Here is a 22,119-nt window from a genome sequence, read left to right as displayed (position 1 = left end):
GTTCAGTAGCGCTAACAAAGCACAACAAAGACAGTGCTAACCATGCCGGGTGGACGTTTATGTGTACTGTATCTGAACACATGCATGGCTGCAGGTATTGCCTAATATCTTCTCATTTGCGCGTTTGTGTGTGTGTGTGCACCCATGCCAGCCCATGCAGTGTACTGCAGCCAGGGTTTTCCCGTTTGAAACTCCAAGGCAGATGGAAAAAACAACACCAACGATTTGACATCAGGTCAAATGCATTTGCTTATATTGCCAATATCTTTCATGTTCCGTCACTGACTTTTATGACTATGCTAATATGACACCCGCTGATTCCATTAACACACCCCATACGATCAGCACTAACCTTTTCAAGCCAATTAACGTGATTTAAGTGATAATACGTTTATTTTTCACCATCACTTGAGTCCATGTGTGCTTTGTTTCTCAACATGAACCCACAATGTCTACCCACCCACTATCTGCCCGAAACCAAAGGGGAAAATCCTGCTGGATGAGGTGGTGTGTGTGCAGCAGGGGGGTAGGTCTCACCTCTTGGACAGAAGCTTGTTGAAAGAGAGGAATAAGAGGATTAGTTCTCGGTATGTCAATGTGAATCTGCAGAGAGGAAGAGAGAAAAAAAGACAAACACTGAAGCAACGGGCAGGTTAGCACAGATCTGGGCAATACAGACAGTGAGAGAAACGGACAGAGAGACAGAGCAACAGTTAGTGGATTGTGTTCTTGATTGAAGGCAGATGGGGGTTTTGGTGGTCTGAAATGGACAGCAGAAGTGGTCTCAAATGCGAGTATGCACACTGAGATGTCTCTCTGACACTGTGTGCTGGAGAGTACATTTGCGTGTGTTTTTGTGTAGCGTCGGACCACATTTACACCATTTCAGAGTGTCTGCCCCGCAGATGAACGATACAACAGGCAGGCAGATTCGTCAGAAGGGAGCCAGACGGATGCAGGACAGCGGCTGGAGCCAAGCCAGCTGAAACAGTCCAGACAGGACGGGCGGACTGTCTGTGAGTGTGCGGCTTTGTGCTGACTGTATTCACAGTCCTGTCTGCTCTGCCCACCTTACCTCTGTCACCTTTGGCTGCAGCACCAAAGACTCAGGACTCATCCTAGGAATGTCTATGTGGATCTGACAGTAACATGGGAGAGAGAGGTGTTAGACACACGCACACACGTTTACACTCAGGAGTGCCAATGCAGAAGTCCCCTACCCGATATTCCATATTTAAACCTGTTTTTGAACAGAAGGAAAGAAGCACTTTCAGACTTTGAGGGTAATTCTGTTGTTTTTACAGTCACATTCTCATGACTGTGGTTGTTCTGACTAAAGTAGATCCCGATGGAGTTACCTACAATTGGAATGAGGGGGATAACGTGTGTTTTCTTTTGGTAAAACAGGATGATGATGGTAATTTCTTTCACACTTCTTTGTACTATGTCTACACTTCTTTTCCTCTCTGTTTCATACCACCCGATGGTGGCTGAATCAATCAATCAACTTGTTTGATGGTGGTTCGGAGGTGTGCACGTGTGCTCAATCTCGAGCTTCTGCAACCTACGGCTCTCCTCCTCTACATTAGCCCACAAAGACATTTATGTGTATCTTCAGTGAAGAATAATTCCTGCATTACAAAGCCTTTGAAATGATTTACGTAAAATTGCGGTGTATTTGGAAAGCGTTGGGAGACTCAGGCTGCTTGCCCTGGTATAGGCTGTTTTGCTCATCTCCAAAGCAGAGGTGGCGAGTGAAAAAGGAGCATATAGTCCTTAGTTCAAATCGCCACAATTCTGAGATGTTCCATACTGAAAAACACCATCATTTTCCTTTGTCAAGTGAATGCAAATGCACTGCACTGTGCACTATTATGTACGGTACTGCTATTGAGCCAAATGACACTGAGTGGAATGATTCTGTAATGCTTGTACTGCTGATCCCACTGGCAATCGACAATCCTCTATGCAAACCCTCGACACTATGCAACTTTCAGCAGCACTGCATGCACTTGATATGGTTGAGTTCCAATTATCCCATATAGAAATAATGTAAAACTGTAGGTAGCTCCTGCCAGCTCAAAGGATCACACAAGCTAGAAGATTAGCAAACACTGGGCTTACATTCGACAGGTGGCAATGAGAAGGATTCAGATGGGTTGCCAGTATTGCCACGTTCCTGCTGAATGTGTAAGTACTTCTTGCTGAAAACTTAGCCTCAAGAACTTCATAAGCCCAGAGTATAACAAGGCTCTGCTACTGTGAGTGTGTTTCAAGAGAAATTTTAAGTATTTCTGCCCCCTAATGGTCAAACATGTTGTAATGCAGCTTTAAGAGAATAGTTGTTGAGTTGAAACCAATCAACCAAGAAGCTACCAGACCATACCTCATATCTTCTGATAGCTTAAAAAAAGAGCAAAGCCAGACTTTTTATAAACCCTTTCTCTTGGGATGGAGCAAAACTGCAGGTTTACTTCAAAAAACTTTCCGCGCAAGCTGGGACTTCTACAATGGCTGCATCCATAGGCATACACACATACACACAAGTTGTTTAGGCAAGCTACCAAAAATTTAAACAGATATATAAAAGAGACAGATGGACAGACACAAGAAGAGACAAACTATGGGGACAGATGGAGAGATTTTGACTGGCTGATGGGCTATTCCATATGAACAAAGACAGCAAAAAGATAAACATAAGACGTATAGCTAGACGTAACGTATGCAAATATATCGAGAGCCTCTTAAACATAATACACACAAAACACATACAAACCTACTGTCATGTGCAATTTGAGTGCCAAACCAACATATGTCCAAACACACATAATCACACACAGAGAAAATAAATTCACTAGAAATCACCGTTCACTCTGTCAACAGTGTTGGAACAAGGAGAATTTGGCAGAAAAAGAGGCTTCAAGACACGATCCAAACAATCATCAAAACAAAGTACGCCAGCTTTCTGGCACGGTGCAGAGGAGATCAATGGGAAATTGGACAGGATATGAGAAATGTGTGTTTTTGCTATCGACAGCCCACTTTGATGTTTCTTATCGGCCTGAAATGAATGGGATGTAGTCGAGTGTTAAAATGAAAGAATATGTGGGGGGAGAGAGGCTGGTAAACAGAGACAGAGACACAGAGAGAGAGAGAGAGAGAGAGAGAGAGAGAGAGAGAGAGAGAGAGAGAGAGAGAGTGAACGTTATTTAAAAGTCAAAGAAAAGTGTTCATTTAAGCAGCTCTCTGAAGCTTGGGGCTGGTTGTCTCTACTCTGTGAACACAGCTCAACCAAACTCCCTCCATGACAACACAGACAGACACATAACTGTCCTACGAGGACATGTGGGAGAAGGAGAAAGGGACAGAGAGGGAAAAAAAAAAAAAGCATGGAACTGGTTCCAGTAATCCTGTCTGCGGGGCCGAATCCTGTCAAAGCACACACTCTCGCTCAGACAGACGCACACAAATATAAACATTAACAGCCTTGTGTCGTAGCTTTATCCTGAGGGAATACATTTGTGACAAGAAACTGTTCCTGTAATTGGAACAGGAACCTTTTGTCATTCTTATTTCATTCTGTCCTTCAAGTGTGGGATTCATACGTGTGAAAAAAAGGCAGATGCAGAAGGAATGATAAAAAGCACAATGAGTAAGCCGGAAACATCAGTGTGCGTGAGCTTGAGTGTATGTGCATATACCTGTCTGTATGTGTCCTGATGGTGCTCATCATTGCGGGAGTCATAGTATTGCTGGATAAAGCCAAAATATTCTTGTCTCTTCCTCTGTAGGACGCTGTCTCTCCTCTCCGCATTAGCTGGTAGGTAACCCTAAGACAGGGCGAGAGAGAGACAGGAAAAAAGAAATATTTTATTCGTACATGCCATCTTTTACATCATGTTGCCTAACATGCAGTATTTATCCACTTACCACTTTCATGTCTATACACTCCGACCAGTAGCTAAGCAAGCTAAGCCAGTAGCTAACAGTCAAAAGCCTGTCAGCTCAGCTAAGCTAAAAGACTGGGAGCAAGGGGAACCAGCAGCACCTCTACAGATCACCACTTAACAAGCTATACCTCAAGCTATACAAGCTATTGTAGACTGTACTGATACAAGTGCAGGCCCATAAAATGTTAGTGACAACAGTTTCCAAACTAAAACACCTGTCTATTTGTAACACACACACTTGTCGGTTCCACATGGGACTCATTAATTCAGCTTTGTAGACTTTCAGCAAAACTTTCTTTTCACTACCTGAAACTGCGTGGGTTTCATGTTATATTCTCTCCCATATTTATTTGTCTGTCAGTACCATATACTATTTAATGAGCCTTTATTTTTAAACTCTAAAGCCTTGACTTGCTTTCAGTTCTTAGCCAAATTCAATCGCACACCTGGGATCACACAGTCTGCAAATGACACACTTCACTTTGCAAAGAAAACTTTCTGCTGCTTGACCAAATGCTTTCTTCCTCTGCGGGGGGGTACCTATGTCTCTGAATGTGAGTGTGTCTGTATACGTGTGTGTGCGCACACTTCTGGGAATGTGTTTGTCAGACAGTTTGTGTGAGTACATTTGAAAGTGTGTATCCTCCTTGTGCGGCCAGGCTTACGCAATGAGGAGAAAGTCAACTCCAAACTGAGCAGCAAATCTAAAGTCTACTAAAAGCGAGAGATGGGACCAGGGCCCCTGAAATATTCACAAACTTGAAATTTTCAAAACAGAACTTAAAGTGACTGTTAGCTGTAAATGTTTGACATCACCCAAGGGTCCAAAATCAAGGCCTCAGAGAGATTGCAGGGAGAAACAATAGGGTGACCAACCCCGCGGGGTCCAGAAGGCAGGCTGTGGGGGGGCTAACTGGAGGTGGCCGTGCCAAAAAAAGGAATGTCCAGCTTTTGAGGGACTCAAAGCTGCATGATGAAAAGTGCTGGCGCGTCGAGGTTTAAGCAAAGGTTCCTAGCACAGGTCATCAAACTACTGCTGCCTGACTTTGTTCACTTCCGCACTACGTTTCAAGGTCTGTTGAGCTGCAGGCCTGAACATCTGACCTGGAATGATAGGCCAAGTACCATACTGGGGTCACGTGATGAGAGGACCTTGATATGTAAGGACCTCTGAAATTCTCTGAATTCTATGTTTTACAATTGTATGCAGGTACCGTCATCATAAAGTGTGTAATCCTGTGGTGGATGAATAACAGTAAGAAAATATTCAATATATGCCTCTATCAGAGGACCTCTTCAACATGACTCTGTGTGTGTGTGTGTGTGTGTGTGTGTGTGTGTGTGTGTGTGTGTGTGTGTGTGTGTGTGTGTGTGTGTGTGTGTGTGTGTGTGTGCTACAGGACTGGAACAAGTTTTGGCCATGTCTGTTGGGTGGGGGAAAAAAAGCTTAAAATGACAGTGAAAACCTAGATTTTTTTTATAAATTGCAAGAACATTTCAGCAATTTTTGCAAAATTACATATTTTCCAGTTGATCCCATTTTTTTTTTCTAAATCAAATTCTGTGATTCCGTCTGTTTTCTGCCCAGCTGAAATCACAGGACCCTCGATATGTGGCTGAAAGAGCCAAAGGTAAAGACTAAACGTCTTGTTTTAGTACGAGACAGAAGCTGTCATAGACCAATGCTCTATTCATCAGTCTGTCTGTCTCTTACATTTATTTTTCATCACTTTCAATTTTTCTGAGAACGCAGTTTGGCTGCCGTTCAGTCACATCTGAGAGCAATTGTGTTTTGGACTGGCTTTAGTGGAATCGCCATCAAACTAGACTCATCTACTGCACCAACACAGACAGTCTGCACATCAAGCTTGACTGGAAAAACATAACAGGCCTTAAAAGGCTGATATGGACTGTGTGTGTGTGTGTGTGTGTGTGTGTGTGTGTGTGTGTGTGTGTGTGTGTGTGTGTGTGTGTGTGTGTGTGTGTGTGTGTGTGTGTCATCTAGGTGCATCTTTGTTACGACTCTGTTTGTTGTTTTTTGGAAACAGGCTGCCACTTTTTGGTAACACACCAGCAAGCCTTCAGAAACACACACACACACAAGTATCAATTTTGAGCAACTGTCGAGAGGAAAAATCAATAAGAGCTGCAACAGAAAGTTTCTCTTTTTGGAGAGACTAGAGGCTTATTTGTTGCACACAACGACAGCTTTGCATCCAGACACACAAACACATACATACGCTTAGTCAATGCATACAAACATATTGTGAAAAAATACACATCCTTGCTCCAAACACAGTGGTTCCACACTCATATGTGCACAGTATGACATAAAAACACACATCACATTTCACATTCCCTGTCAGTCTTTTCCACCCTCTACAGCACCTTCATACAAACTACTTCTCCATTCTCTTTATCTGCTCATTTCAGTTACTGGGACTCTTTCACAGTCGCTCTCTTGCCACGCCGCAAACGCGAACAACGCACGGGCGAGCGCGCGCACACGAACCACAACAGGCCAGCCACAAAACGGCGGGCTCCGATGTTACATGCACTCTGCCAAATGAGAGAGGGGAGAGCATGTGTGTGTTGAAGGTTAATGGATAGCTTAGCGGAGGTCAATCACTCTGCAGCTGCATAACTGCTCGATAGGACGGGACCACACACACACAAACAGGGAGTTGACTATAAAGAGGAGACAAACTGTGTCACACGCTACACTGTGATTTGATTTTATTGCTACTCTTTATTACTAATGACAGGATGTTATAGGTCTGTGGTTTCTCAGATTACGAAGGCTATAAACTGTGCAAAAATAACAGGCATTGGTTTTACACTAACGTGCATGTTTTTAAGAGTAACTAGTTAGAAGGAATGGTATGCAGCTAGCACAAAGCTGCTGTTTTGAAAATAAAGAACTGAAGTAACTCAGTACATCCTGCAGAAAAGTGCATTAAGTGCCCAGGATCTAAGTGTACTTATGCTTGAAACTGAGTGACTAATTCTCATTTCATTTGTGGTCTGCTGGTTAAAAGGGGTGAGTGAAGACAGTGGGAAGAAAAAAAAAGCTGAGAGATGTAAGACTGAGAGTGAAGAATAAATGCATGACAGCTCTCCGTGACCTGCCAGTAGTACAAAATGTGGCGGCACCGCGCCTCCTCCTGCCTGTTAATCAGTCCACACCACCCTCATCTCTGCATTCTTCCTCGCATCAATCTACGCCTCGATCCCTCCATCCCTCTAATGGATCCTCCACTTTAGTAAGCTCTCTGTGAAAAACAGGGGAAATATGCTTGGGGAATCCATTTGGGGAATTTAAATGATTTCTTTTTTTCTAGTCAGTCTTTTTGCAATCTAAATTGATTTCTACTTAGCAGGCGAACATTATCCTGGAAGCAGACTGGAAACAAACTGTCCCACTACGGGCGCAGCAAAAGTTGGGCCGACACAACTTATTTTTGCAGTGCTCTTGTCGCTACGTGTCCATTCTTACTCTTAAATCCGGTCAGCAGCGGAGTTTCTCTAAATGATTTGAGCCGATCCACATGAGAATCAATTTCATGCCGTGACTCACCGCCTCTCAACTGCAACTATTAAAACTTTGCAGAGATATAGTGAAGCATAATTTTGCAGCTGCATGACTTATTTCTTACCTCTAATTCATTCAGAATGCACTTCCATGCTGCATCTGTGGTTTTCTACACTAAGCGGGAAAAGACAGGTAAGAGACCCATTCATCCAATCAGGTGTAGAAGAGTTTGTGTTGGCACCATGGGGGACATTTTACACTCTCAATCGACCATTTTCTCTTTATCCTTTATGAAAAAATGGAATTTATTTGTTTATTTAAAACCTAAACTACTTGAAATGCTTTCTCTGGTACCTAATTCAATGCATATCATCTGTTCAAAAGTCTATGCAGTTAAAAATAAATAACAGGAAAACTTATGGATGCAAAATCCATGTTTCCCTGATCCATTTTTAATCTCTTTTGTTTTCATGTCATATTTCTTGCAGCTACAGACTTTGAATATCAACGACCTCTCCAGGTTTTGTAATTCACTACTTGTTTTAGCCGTTAAAAGCTGACCTCAGTACAAGCTCAACAGATTTGAAGATACAGGATGTATTCAAATTCACAAACTGTTAACAGTGAGTGTGTTTACATGGACACTCAGCATGCAATTTACAGAAGGTTTTGCAGTCAAAATCTTGGAGAGCTGTAGTGTAATCCAGAGGAGGAACTGTGCAGTTGGCGCTGCAGTTCTGCTTTTCACTCATCTTCACTATCAAGGATGACCTGGTGAGAGATTTCCTCACATGGTTCAAACCAAAGATTTGCAAAGAAACAGGCTGCGTCTTTCGGATCCTGGTCTCAGGTCTGTTTACAAAAAGCAATTTCAGAATCAGGTCTGAAAGTTAATATTGAGAGGTGACACCTGAACTTCTCATGAACTGCTGTCAAGGTGCACAAACTGAAAAGGAGCAGAGTGTTCAAGCTGAGGAGTGAGATGCCTCTAACCATAAACCTGCCCCGTGCATTTATATAAAAAACAGTTATTTAGTCTCAGGCAATGTAATTATGTGCACTGTTGTAAGGTAGCAGTAAAACACAATAATCTCTAAATCTGTCCCTGCTGCCACTGCTTCCTGATACATCTCATATAACCCTTTGGCCTTATCAATATTTCCACAGCCAGTTAGTTTTCTCCTCTCCCACTACTTCACATTTAACAGCCACACTCCATTAGCAAATGTACATATTGCCAAAGGCTGACATTCTTCCACAAAGCAGAAAAGTCATTTAATTTCTCCTTTCTCCTTCAGGCTCGGACACAAAGTGCTCTTTAAAAAAAAAAAATGAAATAAGATGGTATTATTTCTGAAATTATAAGAAGTTCAACCGGATGTGTTTTTGTGGCCAGGGGCAACCTGTAGAGCATCTTACTCAAATACTGAATGAAGGTAGAGGGAGCTATCCAGTAAGGATAAAAAAATCGTTCTCTCTCCATCTCAGCCTGGTTTCTTTCACTCTTTTTTTTTACTTTTTAATTTCCACACTGGCTAATAACAGCAGAGACAGTTGTGGACAATTTCTGTGATGCGGTGGTGAACGTGGGCCAATGGGGGAGCATTACTGAGCCCTAACCTCAAAAGGGAAAACTTGTTTCCCGTCTTTGTCAGGTAAAGAAGAAGGCTGCTCAAGCACGCCTGCTGGAGGGGAGAGAAAAATCAAATAAGTCGGTCCACGCTGGTGAGCAGAAGGGCACAAGGGACACCACTGGAGTGAAGTTTTATTAGGTGCCTCTGCCAAGTTTATGGAATACAGCAAGGGCTCTGTGAGTCTGAATGTGTGTGTGAGTGTGTGTGTGTGCGTTCCAGACATGAGAATAGGCTTTTTTTTTTTTTGAGTCTGATCCCTCCTATCTATTTCTCCACTGGATCATACCACAGACAGGACAGAGAAGGCAGTCAAGTGTTTGGACACTTCAGAAGATACGAGTGCTGTTGACACTCTGCCCACTTTTCGCTTTAATCCAAACCTTGGATTTAACCCTGGGATAATTCACGCCGCATGAGGCTCAGAGATCTAGAAATCTATTGGAAATCCTGCGAGGTGGGGCTGAGATAACTTCAGATATGGATCTGAAGTCTGCGCGGTCAAAACAGCCCCTATATGTTTACAACCCCGATTCCAAAAAAGACTGGAAGCTGTGTAAAACATAAATAAAACAGAATGTGATAACCTGGTACGATAATCCTTTTCTGACACATATTCAATTGAGAAAAGTACAAAGACAATATATTTGTTTAATCTTTTAGCTCATCAGCGTCATTAATTTTTGTAAATATATGCTTATTCTGAATTTGATGAGCGGTACTCCATTATACTGCATTTCAGCTTGTTCAGATCACGTCCAGTCCAGTCTTGTGTTGACCACGTTGGAGAGGAAAGCATCAGCTTGGTTTTAAACAAAACAGACTGAAAGTTGCAATTCAAATAAACAGACCATCTCCTGAACTGAAGAAACAAACTAGCGCTTTAGGAGCCTCCGGGCTTCAAGCCTTCGTGGCATTACGGCTTCAAGAAGGGCGAGGGTGCGACAGTGAAGCCGTGTACGGCTGTGTTAACAAAAAAGATGACTGAGCATCCGCTTGGACAACAGGCAAGCAGATTACTGCCGAAGAGGCTTGTGGGGCTCCTGTGATGATCTTAGCTTAGCATAGAGATTGTAAGCATGGGGAAACAGCTAGCCTAGCGTCTCCAAAGTTCCAAAATCCAACTACCAACACTTCTAAAGCTCTAAAGCTGCGTTTCCCAAAATGTCCAACTATTCCTTTACGCTAAATGCTGCAAAACAGGGGAGGAAGAACTTCGGTCTTCTCTTTCTTTTTCTCCTGATTTCTTCATCTTTTTGTTTTCTTTACCTTTATTTTTGTATCTGGTTTCGTTCCGTCATGCTCCTTGAGGTGGTTCATCCATCATTTATACAGACCACAGTAAACATGTACTGTAGGTATACACGAGCGCACACAATTGATCCCCATGCACACCTGCACATTTAATGTATATACTCTACGACAAACATCCAAAATCGAACAACCCAAACGGGAATAAACCGTTAATGGGGTGTTATCTGTGGTACATTAGCTAAAACACACACACAAACAGCTGAAGTGCTCAGGCCCCTCTCCTCCCCCGTGCCTGGCTGCCTACACTGCAGTCAATGCTTTTGCAACTTCATACGGCATTATGAGCCGTCACTTCAGCAGAGTACCAAACAAAGCAGCCGTTAATGGTTAAAGCGCCCAGTTGGTAACCTCCCACCACCAAAAAACATAAACAGGCGCACACATAAGCACGCACACACCTTTAATGACATCTTTTCTGCGGCACATTAACTATTGTGCAGTAATTAATGGGAGAGTCACGGCGCTCAAAAAGCCAGTCTTCTCTCTGCAGACTCGGAGCTGTACACCACAACAATGGCTTAATGAGTAAACACACCGCGCGTCTCATGAATTAATTATTTGTGCCTCGCAATTCATTTTCCCGATTGAAGTTTGGGGGGAGGGGGGGGCCAGGACTGTTACCAGTCTTCATAAATCAAAAAAGGGAGAGGGCTGGGAGAGAAACATGACAGCAACTTTTTGTCCGTTTGTGTGCATGTGCGCTGAAGATCCTCTGTGATGCGTATTATTTGTGTGGCTTTATCTGCGTGGGTGCGTGTCTGTGTGTGCATTTGATGAATCTGTGTTCTCACTTTTAGGTTTATGTATGAGGTTACAAAGATTTCTGTCTCTGAATGCAAGTGTTTTTATGTTTTACACAAATTAGTGTTTATTTCAATGTGTCTGCTGGTGTCTGAATACACAGTTTATGTGTAAAGCATGTGTGTGTGTGTGTGTATAATCTGCGGACTTACTGAAAGGAGTTTCCATGTGATCGGTCGGACCTGCCGTGGGATTCCAGACCAGCTGAGTTTCCGTAGCTCCTCTGTAAAACAACGACAACAACGCCAGAGGGTCATTATATGATTCACCACTGAGGCTTTTTGCACAGAGACTTTGATTTCCCTCTAGAGCCCAATTGATTAACAGCAGGATGATAATATCTGCTGATATTACATTATCAGATGTATCCATATGGGCATAAAAAAAAAACTGATTGTTGAAAAGTTTATCTTTCTGCGACAACATGGCGTCCTGTTCAATAAATATGTCAGTAACACTTCTTGTACTACAAAGTTTAAGGAATCCTTGTTGTTTATTTTGCATTTAAATTGAAAAATGAATGTTGGCCAACATGCTGTTATTAGATTATTTAAACTGAAAAAGGTAATTGCTGCACACTCTGGACCAGCGTAACTAATATTCTAACTATAATATATGACATAGAGATACTTCCTTGCAGAAAATGTTTATTTCCTCGCAGATTTTTGATTCTTCTTTCGTTGCCTGGTGCTTAACGAGCACCGGTCTGCATTATATATCTGCACAGAGAATTTGGGATTTTGATTTCAAACATCGATATTGGCATCAGCCTCAAAATCCATCATCTGTCAGGCTCCATTCCTCTCCCTTGTATTGAAGATTTCTGATCTCAGATAAAAAATGACGCAATGATCAGCCGAAGACATACTAAGAAGGAAGGGGAAAAACTTCTGTTTCTGTCTCTTCAAACAAAAATCTCTTTCTCCACCTTCCACCTTGATTCATGTGTATTTCCCAGCCTGCAGCTGTGAACATTTGCATCTGTGGCACAAATTCATCCCAATAAAAAACTGTTTTCAAACCACAATTGGATTAGCAAGTCATTCCTGGCCACCATTCAATCAATCAATCTCCCAACTAGCCAACCAACCATGTCCTTACCGTCCAAACTTCCCTTCCTGTCTCTCTTTTCCTTCACCGAAATTATCTGATGGGTTAGAAGTGGATTATTAACTACGCTCTCCTGTGGCCGGGTGGGAGCACCAGGAGGCTATAATGTAAAATAAATCTGATGGAAAGGTGCAAATTGAACTTTTAAATTGGCGGAGAGTAGTTCCCTTTGGGTCCATGAAGACCCAGAAAATCTAGCTTAATGTTAGGTGCTACACATTATTCAGGCCCATATCCCTCTCTCTCTATAACACACACACACAGATAGTAATAGAGGATGGGTGGGTGTAAGCATCACCAGTGACTCAAGAGAAAAATTGCTTATGGTATTTGGCAACCTGTGTCTTCCATTTCATCCTATTTCCGGTGAATTAAACATAATAACTGGACTACAGTAACAGGTATAAGATATAATATCCCTGCACCAAAAAGAGATCATGTTCCCAAGTAGAGATAAAGCTTTTTTCTGTTACACTTACTCACTCATGCCAAAGTATCTCCATCCAGTTCACCCACACTGAGCCATATTTTGGGTTATGAACTAATAGTCGAGCCAGATTATGTTAGATTATGTCCAGATACCCAGGACGTTGAAGCTGTTGAATTCTTTTAGGATAATCCATGACACAAAGTATTCCTCACAACATATTCTTCACTTAAATAACCGTTAAGAGAGGGAGGCGACATCACTGAGTGACCTCGTCTACCAGGATGAGGCACCTCGGGGTGTTCGAGATATGACGTGTGCGTTTTTTAGCAATGTTTCTCAAGAAGTGGGAGGTTCCTGGATGAGTTCTCGCTCACATTAACTCATCCGTTATTCACAGATAGGTCTCCCGCTGCCCGGGCCCTGCAAGTCTGCAAACCCCCCCACCACCACCACCACCACCATTAGCATTCAACAAGACGAGATGCCACAGCCGAACCGAGACAAACATAAAAATGCAATGGAAATCTCTTCACTTGTAATTGCACTGCCACTGTTTTACCTGCGTTCCAAGAGTGAAGGGAAGAGGGGGAAATTGATTTCCGTGCAAATGAAATGGCACCGCCTGAACATACTTTTCTGAGGGAAAAGGGAACAAATGTACCTCATGAACAAGCCAAAGTCTTCCTCCGCTCTTATTCAAGGCACTGGCTGAAATTGATAAGGCCTTCGTACAGAGTGAACGATATTGATTAGCGCTGCCAAATGACTCTGCCTTGCCTGTTCTTCAAGGCAAATGCAAATGTGGAGTCAGTGACAGATAGGAGAATAGGAAATAGCAATCAGCTAAACAGCAATGGGCTAAGTCCATTGGCTAAATTGAGTGAAACGCATTAGAGCTTGTTCAGCTGATGGGAGCAGCTATTTATTCACTACAGTTCTTGTGCATCTTCCACTTAAAATTTCTCCCTTACCTTGTCCCCAGTGACTTTAATTATATAGAAATTCAATGCAGTGATCTAGCACACGGCACGGCTCTGCTGGTTTCAAAAGAGTCAGAGCCTCACGGTGTGGGAAGGTTTCGATTACACCAAGGTTACCTGTGCAGTAGCAAGCCGTATCTAAAAAGATAGATAAAAAGAAACTCCCTCACACATGACACAGACCATAAAAGTTGCATCGGTGCTGCAGGTTTTTCCATGGATTTGCTGTGCGTCTTTGTTCCTTCCCTTCTCTCTCTTCAGGACTACAACAAGTGAAAGGTAATGTTTGGAAGTGTGTGCGTACTGCTATCGAGTTATAGTGTGTACAGCCATGGGAAGGCTTTCAGATATAGTTCGCACTGTGCTTGTAATGTACATGCCAATATTCACTTTGACACTAAAAGGGGAAAACCACCAAATCAGTCTGTTTACAGGTCTACAGCATATGGGAAAAAAGTTCTATAAAACCCTTTTGCATCTCCAGAGGGAGCTTTGTGAAGTCTAATGAATTGCCTCAAGTGTCGCCTCAAGAAATCTGGTGGCGTGGAGTTTGCCAGACCTCTGTAGCCTTTACATCTTTGAATCTCTGCCGGCAGTACCTGTGTGTGTTTATGCTCGTCAGTTTGAACGCATGCATTACGTTTCTCGGAATGACGTCCACCTTTTACGCATGCAGAGAGGGACCGCCACTGTGAAGTTACGCAGAAGTAGTTTTCAAGTCCAAGCCTTAAATGGTGGAATCCTTATCCTATGTGCACCTCTACATTCATTATGCTCTTAACAGCTAGTCAATGGTTTCTCTCCTCTTGCCTTGCACCCTTTGAACCTTCATTTGCACTGTCAGACAAAGAAATGAGTCCATGAATCTTGCGGACTCGGGCTTAATTAAACTATGTTATATTTCCCCCACCTGGCATTAATCTCACCATAGGGGGTTACAGAGAGGAGGGGTGAAGGGACATGCGGCACAAGTTAGCTAATGGTCTTTACATCCTGATGCTGCAGTGATCTCCAGAAAGCTGTGTCCCTTCCGGTCAAATACTTGCATTGCAGGTGAAGAAAGACTGCGTGCGCTGAAGAAGCTTCTATTGTGGTGGTTGTGTGTGGGTTGGGTATGTATAAGTGCGTGGCAAGGGCAAGGGGCAAATATTTACTTGGCACCATGTGGCCAGCAGAACAAGCAGATACATCACATGCAGAAAACCGCAGACACAGCCTCTACTCCTCGTCTCCTAAACACTCTCCAGCAGAGAGCCGGACCACTGCAGAATCCAAATCACAGTTACCCCAACGTGAGCCCAGATGACTTATAGACCCACAGCTAGACTGTCAGAGTACTGATACACTTGCACTGGCGCAGTACACAAATGGACAATGGTAAATTTGACTTTTTTCACCATATTCTTACATTTTCACCCATTTTAATTAGTGGGCTAAAATGCTGCTTTAACACGAGAGCTGCAGTCGGAAATATGTAATCCATAACTTATCTGTGATGGAAATACACTCTTGGAAATGTGTCAAAGCCCTTATTTCCTAAATACTTTCTATAGAGCCATACTCCAATTCCTGAGATATAAAACTCCATTTCCCACAATCACCAGAGACAGAGAGGACGACATGAGCATAGTTGACGTACAGGCTAAATTGCAGATGTCGTTTCATTAGTGAGCGGCTAGCTCATCTCTCAGAAAACACATCTGACTCTCTAGGGCATCTCTTGTGCATTATGAATGAGACAGCCAAGCCCCAGCTCCACTGGAATAAATTAAAGGCATTTCATGACATTTTGAAAATTAATCTGTTGTTTTTGCTCAGCAGGCACTTGTCACAATGTGGGCAAAAAAGTTTCGGCGACTGTCCCGGAGGCGACGAGGGACTAGCTGTCCCCGTCAGTTTCAGTGAACAAAGTTAACAATGCAAACAAGCCATTTTTAGCTGGGAAATGTGTCACTCTGCTCTATACATTGTGATCTGTACAAAAAAAAAAAAACACTAAATGAAATTGTGAAGACATTCCTTTCACAGGTCTTTACAAAAAAAAAATGGAAAAAATGCAGAGGAAACTCATTAAAGCGAAAACTCAATTTAGACTCAATTCACCCCACAGGCAATCATTTCAAAGTATACATTTAGAAGTGCAAGCATGGGCAAGCGAAAATAGAATTTCCCTTTTGGGACCAATAAAATACCACATTATTATATACATGCATTGGAATTAGTGTGATCAGTATTGTGGGTGTTTATCATGCTGGCAGGAACCGACCTCAGGGGGATCGGTCTGGAGAGACAGTCTTAACCCTGGAGGAAGCTGTATTCTTCGCTGGCATGAAAACACTTGTAACATTAGCAACGTGCAACTCAAGGGCAACTGCTGCTAGCTTTTCCTCTGCGTCTACTGTATTCCATTATGCATGAACTTACAGGGTTGCACTTTGTCTTGGCTGGAGTTAAGCTGGGGACCACAGGGGGCGATTAGGACACCATGTACCTTCTGTTGAACACCCACAACAGCTGCTCTGATGTGGGACCCTCGGAGGTAATGAATGCTCAATGACTCTTAAAACATTCAGAGGGCAAAATGTATCTAAATATCATGTCTGTTTTACATTAAAACTCACAAAAGGAGGGAAGGTTACGGCAAATGAACACAACGTGGAGTTTTCCGGTGCAGTCACTCATGCACCTTTGCCGACAGCAGCACTAGTGAAGCAGCTGGGGTTGGGTGCCTTGTTAAAGGCCAGCTCAACTGTACTGTAGTGTACTTGCTGAGGGAGGAGAGAATGAGTCTTATTCATCTCTCTGGCCCAGACTCTCTCAGCCTGCATGGGGATGTGAACCACTTACACGTGGTTCACAGGACTGTTTCTTTAATATTTTGGCTACACAACACATTTTCAGAAACAAATATTCAATATGTGTTTTTTGGCAGGCCTTTGCAAACACTGTTTCTCATGAGCCCACAACCACGAGTCAAGTATCCGCAGCTAGTTCAGACAAGAGAGGAGCAAACAGTGTGTGCATTTTTAGACAACAGCTAAAAAGCTGAAAAAAATGGCTTTACAGAAGAGCGTTGGGGGACACTGTGGATTGGGGCTGCAACTAATGATTCTTTTCATTCCAGATTATTTTCTCAATTAATCAATGAACTGTTTTGTCTATAAAATGGAAGAAAATAGTGGAAACTGCCTGTTATAATTTCCCAAAGTGATGTATTTGTCTTGCATGATTTAAACAATTCAAAGATAATATACTGTCATATATAACAAAGAAGGGGATCAAATCTTTGTGAGGTTGGGACCAGGAAATGCTGTAGTGAGCTGCAGTGGATGTGAATTTGTCTTCAAGTGTGAAAAATAAATTCCTAGCATGTTTCATGTATTCAGGAAAAAGGATGACAAAACTCCTGGCAGAGGAAGGAACAGAGGGTACTTGACATGACAACAGGACTTTGAGCAATGTAAGTATTCATTTATGTAATCCTGATGATACCCAGGAGTCAAGTGCCACTACTAGCATCAGGCACGCTTTCATAAAGGACTGTTTGCTTCCTGAGTGGGCTGAAACAATGGAGATTAAATGGCCAAGTGAGGACTTGTACTATAAGCTACCAAGGAATATGAGGTGCTTGTGTTTGTGTTTGTGGGGGGTGGAATCACATCAGTAAGTATGAGAGTGCATGCGTGATTGTAAGCCTGCATGTGAGAGTGTGTGTGCCTGCGCTTCTTCCATGTCTACCCGTCTACCTGTCTGTCAGTCAGTCTACCTGCCTGTGTGCATGGTTCTGTGCGAAGGCCAGTAAGAAGAATAGAAGACGGCGAGGAGCGATGAGGTGCTGTCAGTCAGTGCTGGCTGAGCAGGGAGCTGATGGGAGCAGGAGGGAAGACGCTTGGCGGGCCGGAGCCATGCACTATTCAGGCATCATTCAGACGGAGCGCAACCACTGGGGCAAAACACCACAAGGTTCTGCGCGATACACACTAACAAACGTGAATACCACACACACCTGCCAAAACTGGGGTTTGTATTCTGCAGCGGGGGCTGCCTCAGCAAATCCAGAATCGAGGCTGCAGCACTTAAGGTTTGGACCGAAGTTGCACACCAATCAGTAATTTTATCTCTTGCTTCACATCAATTTTACTGGAAAAGTACTTTCTACACTATTACAATGTAATGTTGTCCTGGCCACCTGTGTAATACCCATGAAGGTGTAATATTGCTGTGGTAAAAAGGAGGCATACCATTCCTTGTTGCAGGTATTATCCTGGTGTCATGCAACGCTATTTTGCCACTGAGGTCAGAAAAACAGTACAATGAGGACAGACACCTTTATCATACAGTGTATTAAAAAGTTAAGCTCCCCTCCTATAAACCTTGAATGCTGTGAGAGAGTCCTGAACGGTCTAACTCATCTAAAGGACAAAGTGATGGCGCCAGGGAGCAGACGGCTCGTAAACTAATGGGACTCTTGTAAAAAGATACTCCCCCCTGGATTATACCTGCTCAGGAGGCCTGATGGATGGCCCAGATGGCTGGGAGAGGACACCGAACATAGACGAGCGTTCAGGTGAGAGGATGTGTGCGTGCATTTGCGTGCTATAACAAGGGTTTGTATAGTCCATTCCCTGAAGCTCATCTTCACTTTAACTGATTTAGATGAAACAGGTTCCACAACATCTGACCTGGTGACTTTTTTTTTTTTTTTTTTATTTAACAAAGTTTTATGAGGGGATACATGGACATTTTAAATTTCAGTTCTCTTCCTCTTCCAGGTAATGGTTATATGGGAAGGAACGCTTTGCAGCTATTCTAAAAAAACAACTCGTTGATATGCCAAATTGAAATCAGTGCAGTGCAGGATAATGAGCTACCACAGTGCAACTGGTAGTGAAAATGCTAATGCTAATGGGAGGGCTGCAAGACGAGGGTCTGAAACCTGTTACCCACAATGTCGCACATTCTTGACCAAAAATGACTCCACCTCTGCCACTGAGGAATCCAAGCTTAATTTTCCAATTAAAGTTAGTAAATTACTAAATAGAGATAATGAGTCGCAGGATTAAACAGTTGGCAGTGGACACAATATATCTTGAACTATGAACTGTAACGGCTGCAGTAAGTCCAGTCAAGCTTCTCTTAGTAAAGAGAGAATGAAAAATTAACATGGAAGACCACCGTGTAACATATGAATAAACTAAGGCAGACAATCTGGGAGGCTCTCCCGACACAGGAGGCAGCTGGTGGTTGGGCCAACCTTATTAAGTCAGGTGTTTTGCCTGGGGATGTGCTAGGATGCAGGGCACACACACATGAACATGCTTGCACACATGCATATGCACCACTGACTGTTAGTATGGTTACCCTGCTCGGAAAACACAGGGGAGCACAGTTTTCAAGCAGGAAAAAAAGGAGAAATAACAAAATGCTGTGACTTCAAGATTTAGCTTTTCTCACAGTGTCTATTTTCTAAGAATAGGTCACTTGAACAGAAAACAACCTACAGTGCATTTCCTCTATTCTCTCTCTGGGTTGTGGGTTATTGAGGTCTCAAATAAAAGAGAAACCTTCCATTGAGATTCACATGGAAACATTCTCACTGTGAAGTTGCCAAGTTTCCCGGAGATTTATCCATGCAGACAGTCTAATGCTGTATTATCTCTTCTTCTGCGCTTCCCCAGCCTATGACACACACCTCTGAAATTGTCACACATGGACAGTGCTTTCAAACGAGGCATTAGGACTGAGTTAAATTGAATTACATCGCCACTTCCCACTTTGATGGCGGCTATTAACTTTGCAAACAGTGCTGATGGTAAGCCTATCATATGGTGGCTGCTGTGTAACAGGATTGTAACACTACAGAGTGCGGAGCGAGCAACTGTGGCAGAGAGCAGCAGGCCTCCTGAACGCAGTTGCTGCAGTGAGGTTGATGGCAGTTGGGGAGAAGCGCACTGGAGTGGTGGAGGTGTAACAAAGAGCTGCAGCACCCCCAACAGAGGGTAGAGACACACCGACAGGCAGCAAGGTAATGAAAGGAAGCGTGTGTGTGTGTGTGTGTGTGTGGGTGTGTATTCTTATAGGCAGTTATTTGTTGTATTTTCTCTTTTCTTATTGTTGGTTAACAGTTTCTTTGTGTTTGTATGTTCTTGTGTTACTGGTCCATAGATGTTCAGCGTGTTTGTGTGGGAGTACACTTGTGAGGTGAACTCCGCCTCTTATAATGACCAGACAAAGAACAAACAGAAAACAGGAAGAAAAAAAAAAGAAGAGAAAGACGCACAAAGAAGGAAAGGAACTGAAGAAAAAGGGGAAGTAAAGGATAGAGTAAGGATAAATTGCCAGGAAGGAGAAGAGGGGAAAAGGACCATTGCCATAGCAACAGCAGTATTTCTACCATCCAGCAATAACTGCTTGGTGTCAGATGCCAGCTCTTGGTATTAAAATCGATTAAAAAGAAAAAGATATGCAGAAAGTCTGTGAAATCTGGCATTGTGACTTACAGACCATCACAGAGCAAGTGGCTTAGGGAAAGTACACGACACTACACACAGTCTGGGGGGAAGGAAAACATTTCGACAGAGACAAACACATCTAAACACACACAGAAAATCAAGCACCTACACAAACACTACCTCATTCTGAATTTTGGAGAGAGCTGGCAGAAAAATAATAAGTTGTGTTCAGTAGCTGAAAACTATTACAGACTCCAGAAAATGTGTCAGAAAACTTGCTTCTCCTCATTGTTGACATGCAGTAAAAAAGTCATCGACTGTTATTGTTCTTTGTATTTACTGCTGTGTCACACAGCTCCCTCTCTTTCTCATTTGCTCATGTTATCAGCTCACCTGCTCTCTCTCTCTGCCTTTTTTAAATGAGTCTTGCTTCGTAACATTAATTAACAATGAGAAATGTCTACCTCATGCCCCGATATGGCTACTAGAGTACTTCCCTCCATTGTGAATGAACACAAGTTGTAGTTTCAGAGAGGTTCGAGTTTGACCAATCAGTGACAGAGGCAGTTGTGGTAACGAGAAGTGAAACTCTCAGCTGAAATAACTCCCTTCTCAATGGGCGTTGAGTGGGTGCTGTGTTCAGGCTCACTCAACAGACAGGATCGCCTCAGGACATCAGGAATAATTAGCAGAGATCAACCTGACATCAATCACCCTACTCTCACACAAGCGTGTGGGTCATCACCTTCGGCAAGACCTTACATGCTAAACAGACTGCTGTCACAACCCGTCACAAGGCTCAATGGAGAGCGAGGAAGGGAGAGATGGGGAGGATAAAGTTGCCAATGCAAAGACGATCATGAAGGAATGTTAGGCAGATTTTACGTGATGAAGACTCAGAAAAGAAGACACTGACACTCTGCTACACCCTCTGACAGGACAAACTCTGCTGTAACAAAAAGTGGAGAAAACTATAATGCTAAGTTATGGGCAAAGTCTATCATTTTGGCAAATCACACACATTCAGTTCACACACTGACCAACATAGTCAGACAGACACAAACACCTGTGGACTCCAGAGACTGGCAGCCCTGACATGTCGAGGGGCTTGGCCCAAAAACATGGCTGCCTCTGCAATTAATTACACCATTCAAGTGAGAAACCAACCCATGGATCATTCCCACCCCTCCACCACCCCGGCCCAGGCTCAAGGACAATCGGTCGAGTTTCTCTTTTACACGAGGGGGCGTCATCCCTGCTAACAGTGTCCACTGGTATGTGTGGGAATTGGTATGAGTAGAAATATGTGACAGATGGCGTGTGGGGACAATGACCTCTGCTTTGAGGACAAGGAGTTCAATCCATCTTGTCATCTTCCCCTGAACTGAAAACTGCAAAAACAAGACGCTAATGTCTGAATAATTAAAGGCTCGATGTGAAAACAATCACATCACTATTTCAGAACAGAGCAACTTTCTACACCATGTTCTAAAAATGATCAGAACTATGACTAAACATTATTATTTACTTTTGTGCCTGAAATACTTTGTTACAGTGGGCTTCAATTCCTTCCGGTGGTGGCAATTTTTTCTTTTTGTATTCTCATCTAGATCCCATTCTTTGTGGCCGCAATGACCCAATTTCCCCATGGGGATCATTAAAGTTTCATCTTATCTTATCTTATCTGCTCCTATCCCTCTCCCTTCCCCTATCACCCCTCATCACCCCCCTCCCCAAATCCTTCACTTAATTATGTCCCGTGAATGAAGTTCATCTTTCATGCTGCCAGCAGCCAGCAGCATGGCTCGCCCGTTCTGGGCTATCTAATCATGGCGCAGAGACTAAACTAAATTTAGACAGCCGGCTTGTGATGCCTGGCAGGCCCTAATGGGGGCTGACATCTCAAGACACTCTGCTGA

The 22,119-nt window shown here is 43.1% G+C and overlaps 1 protein-coding gene across 2 annotated transcripts in view; it reads right to left on the bottom strand.

Moving 5' to 3' along the window:
* The window catches only part of tbc1d22a (TBC1 domain family, member 22a), a 109,035-nt gene that overhangs the window by 77,160 nt on the left and 9,756 nt on the right, over window positions 1-22,119 (bottom strand). Inside the window, exons 6-8 of one of the 2 annotated variants that reach the window (XM_070992450.1) lie at window positions 11,381-11,451; window positions 3,702-3,830; window positions 1,076-1,138 (exon numbers count right to left, since the gene is read on the bottom strand). In XM_070992450.1, coding sequence (XP_070848551.1) covers window positions 1,076-1,138; window positions 3,702-3,830; window positions 11,381-11,451 — 263 coding nt within the window. Of the gene's footprint in view, window positions 1-537; window positions 604-1,075; window positions 1,139-3,701; window positions 3,831-11,380; window positions 11,452-22,119 lie in introns of both variants that reach the window. The other variant, XM_070992449.1, reaches the window with a different exon arrangement.

This window comes from Chaetodon trifascialis, chromosome 22 (genome assembly GCF_039877785.1).
Source record: "Chaetodon trifascialis isolate fChaTrf1 chromosome 22, fChaTrf1.hap1, whole genome shotgun sequence".
In the NCBI taxonomy this organism is placed as follows: Eukaryota; Metazoa; Chordata; class Actinopteri; order Chaetodontiformes; family Chaetodontidae; genus Chaetodon; species Chaetodon trifascialis.
This window is presented reverse-complemented; position numbering and strand designations above follow the sequence as displayed.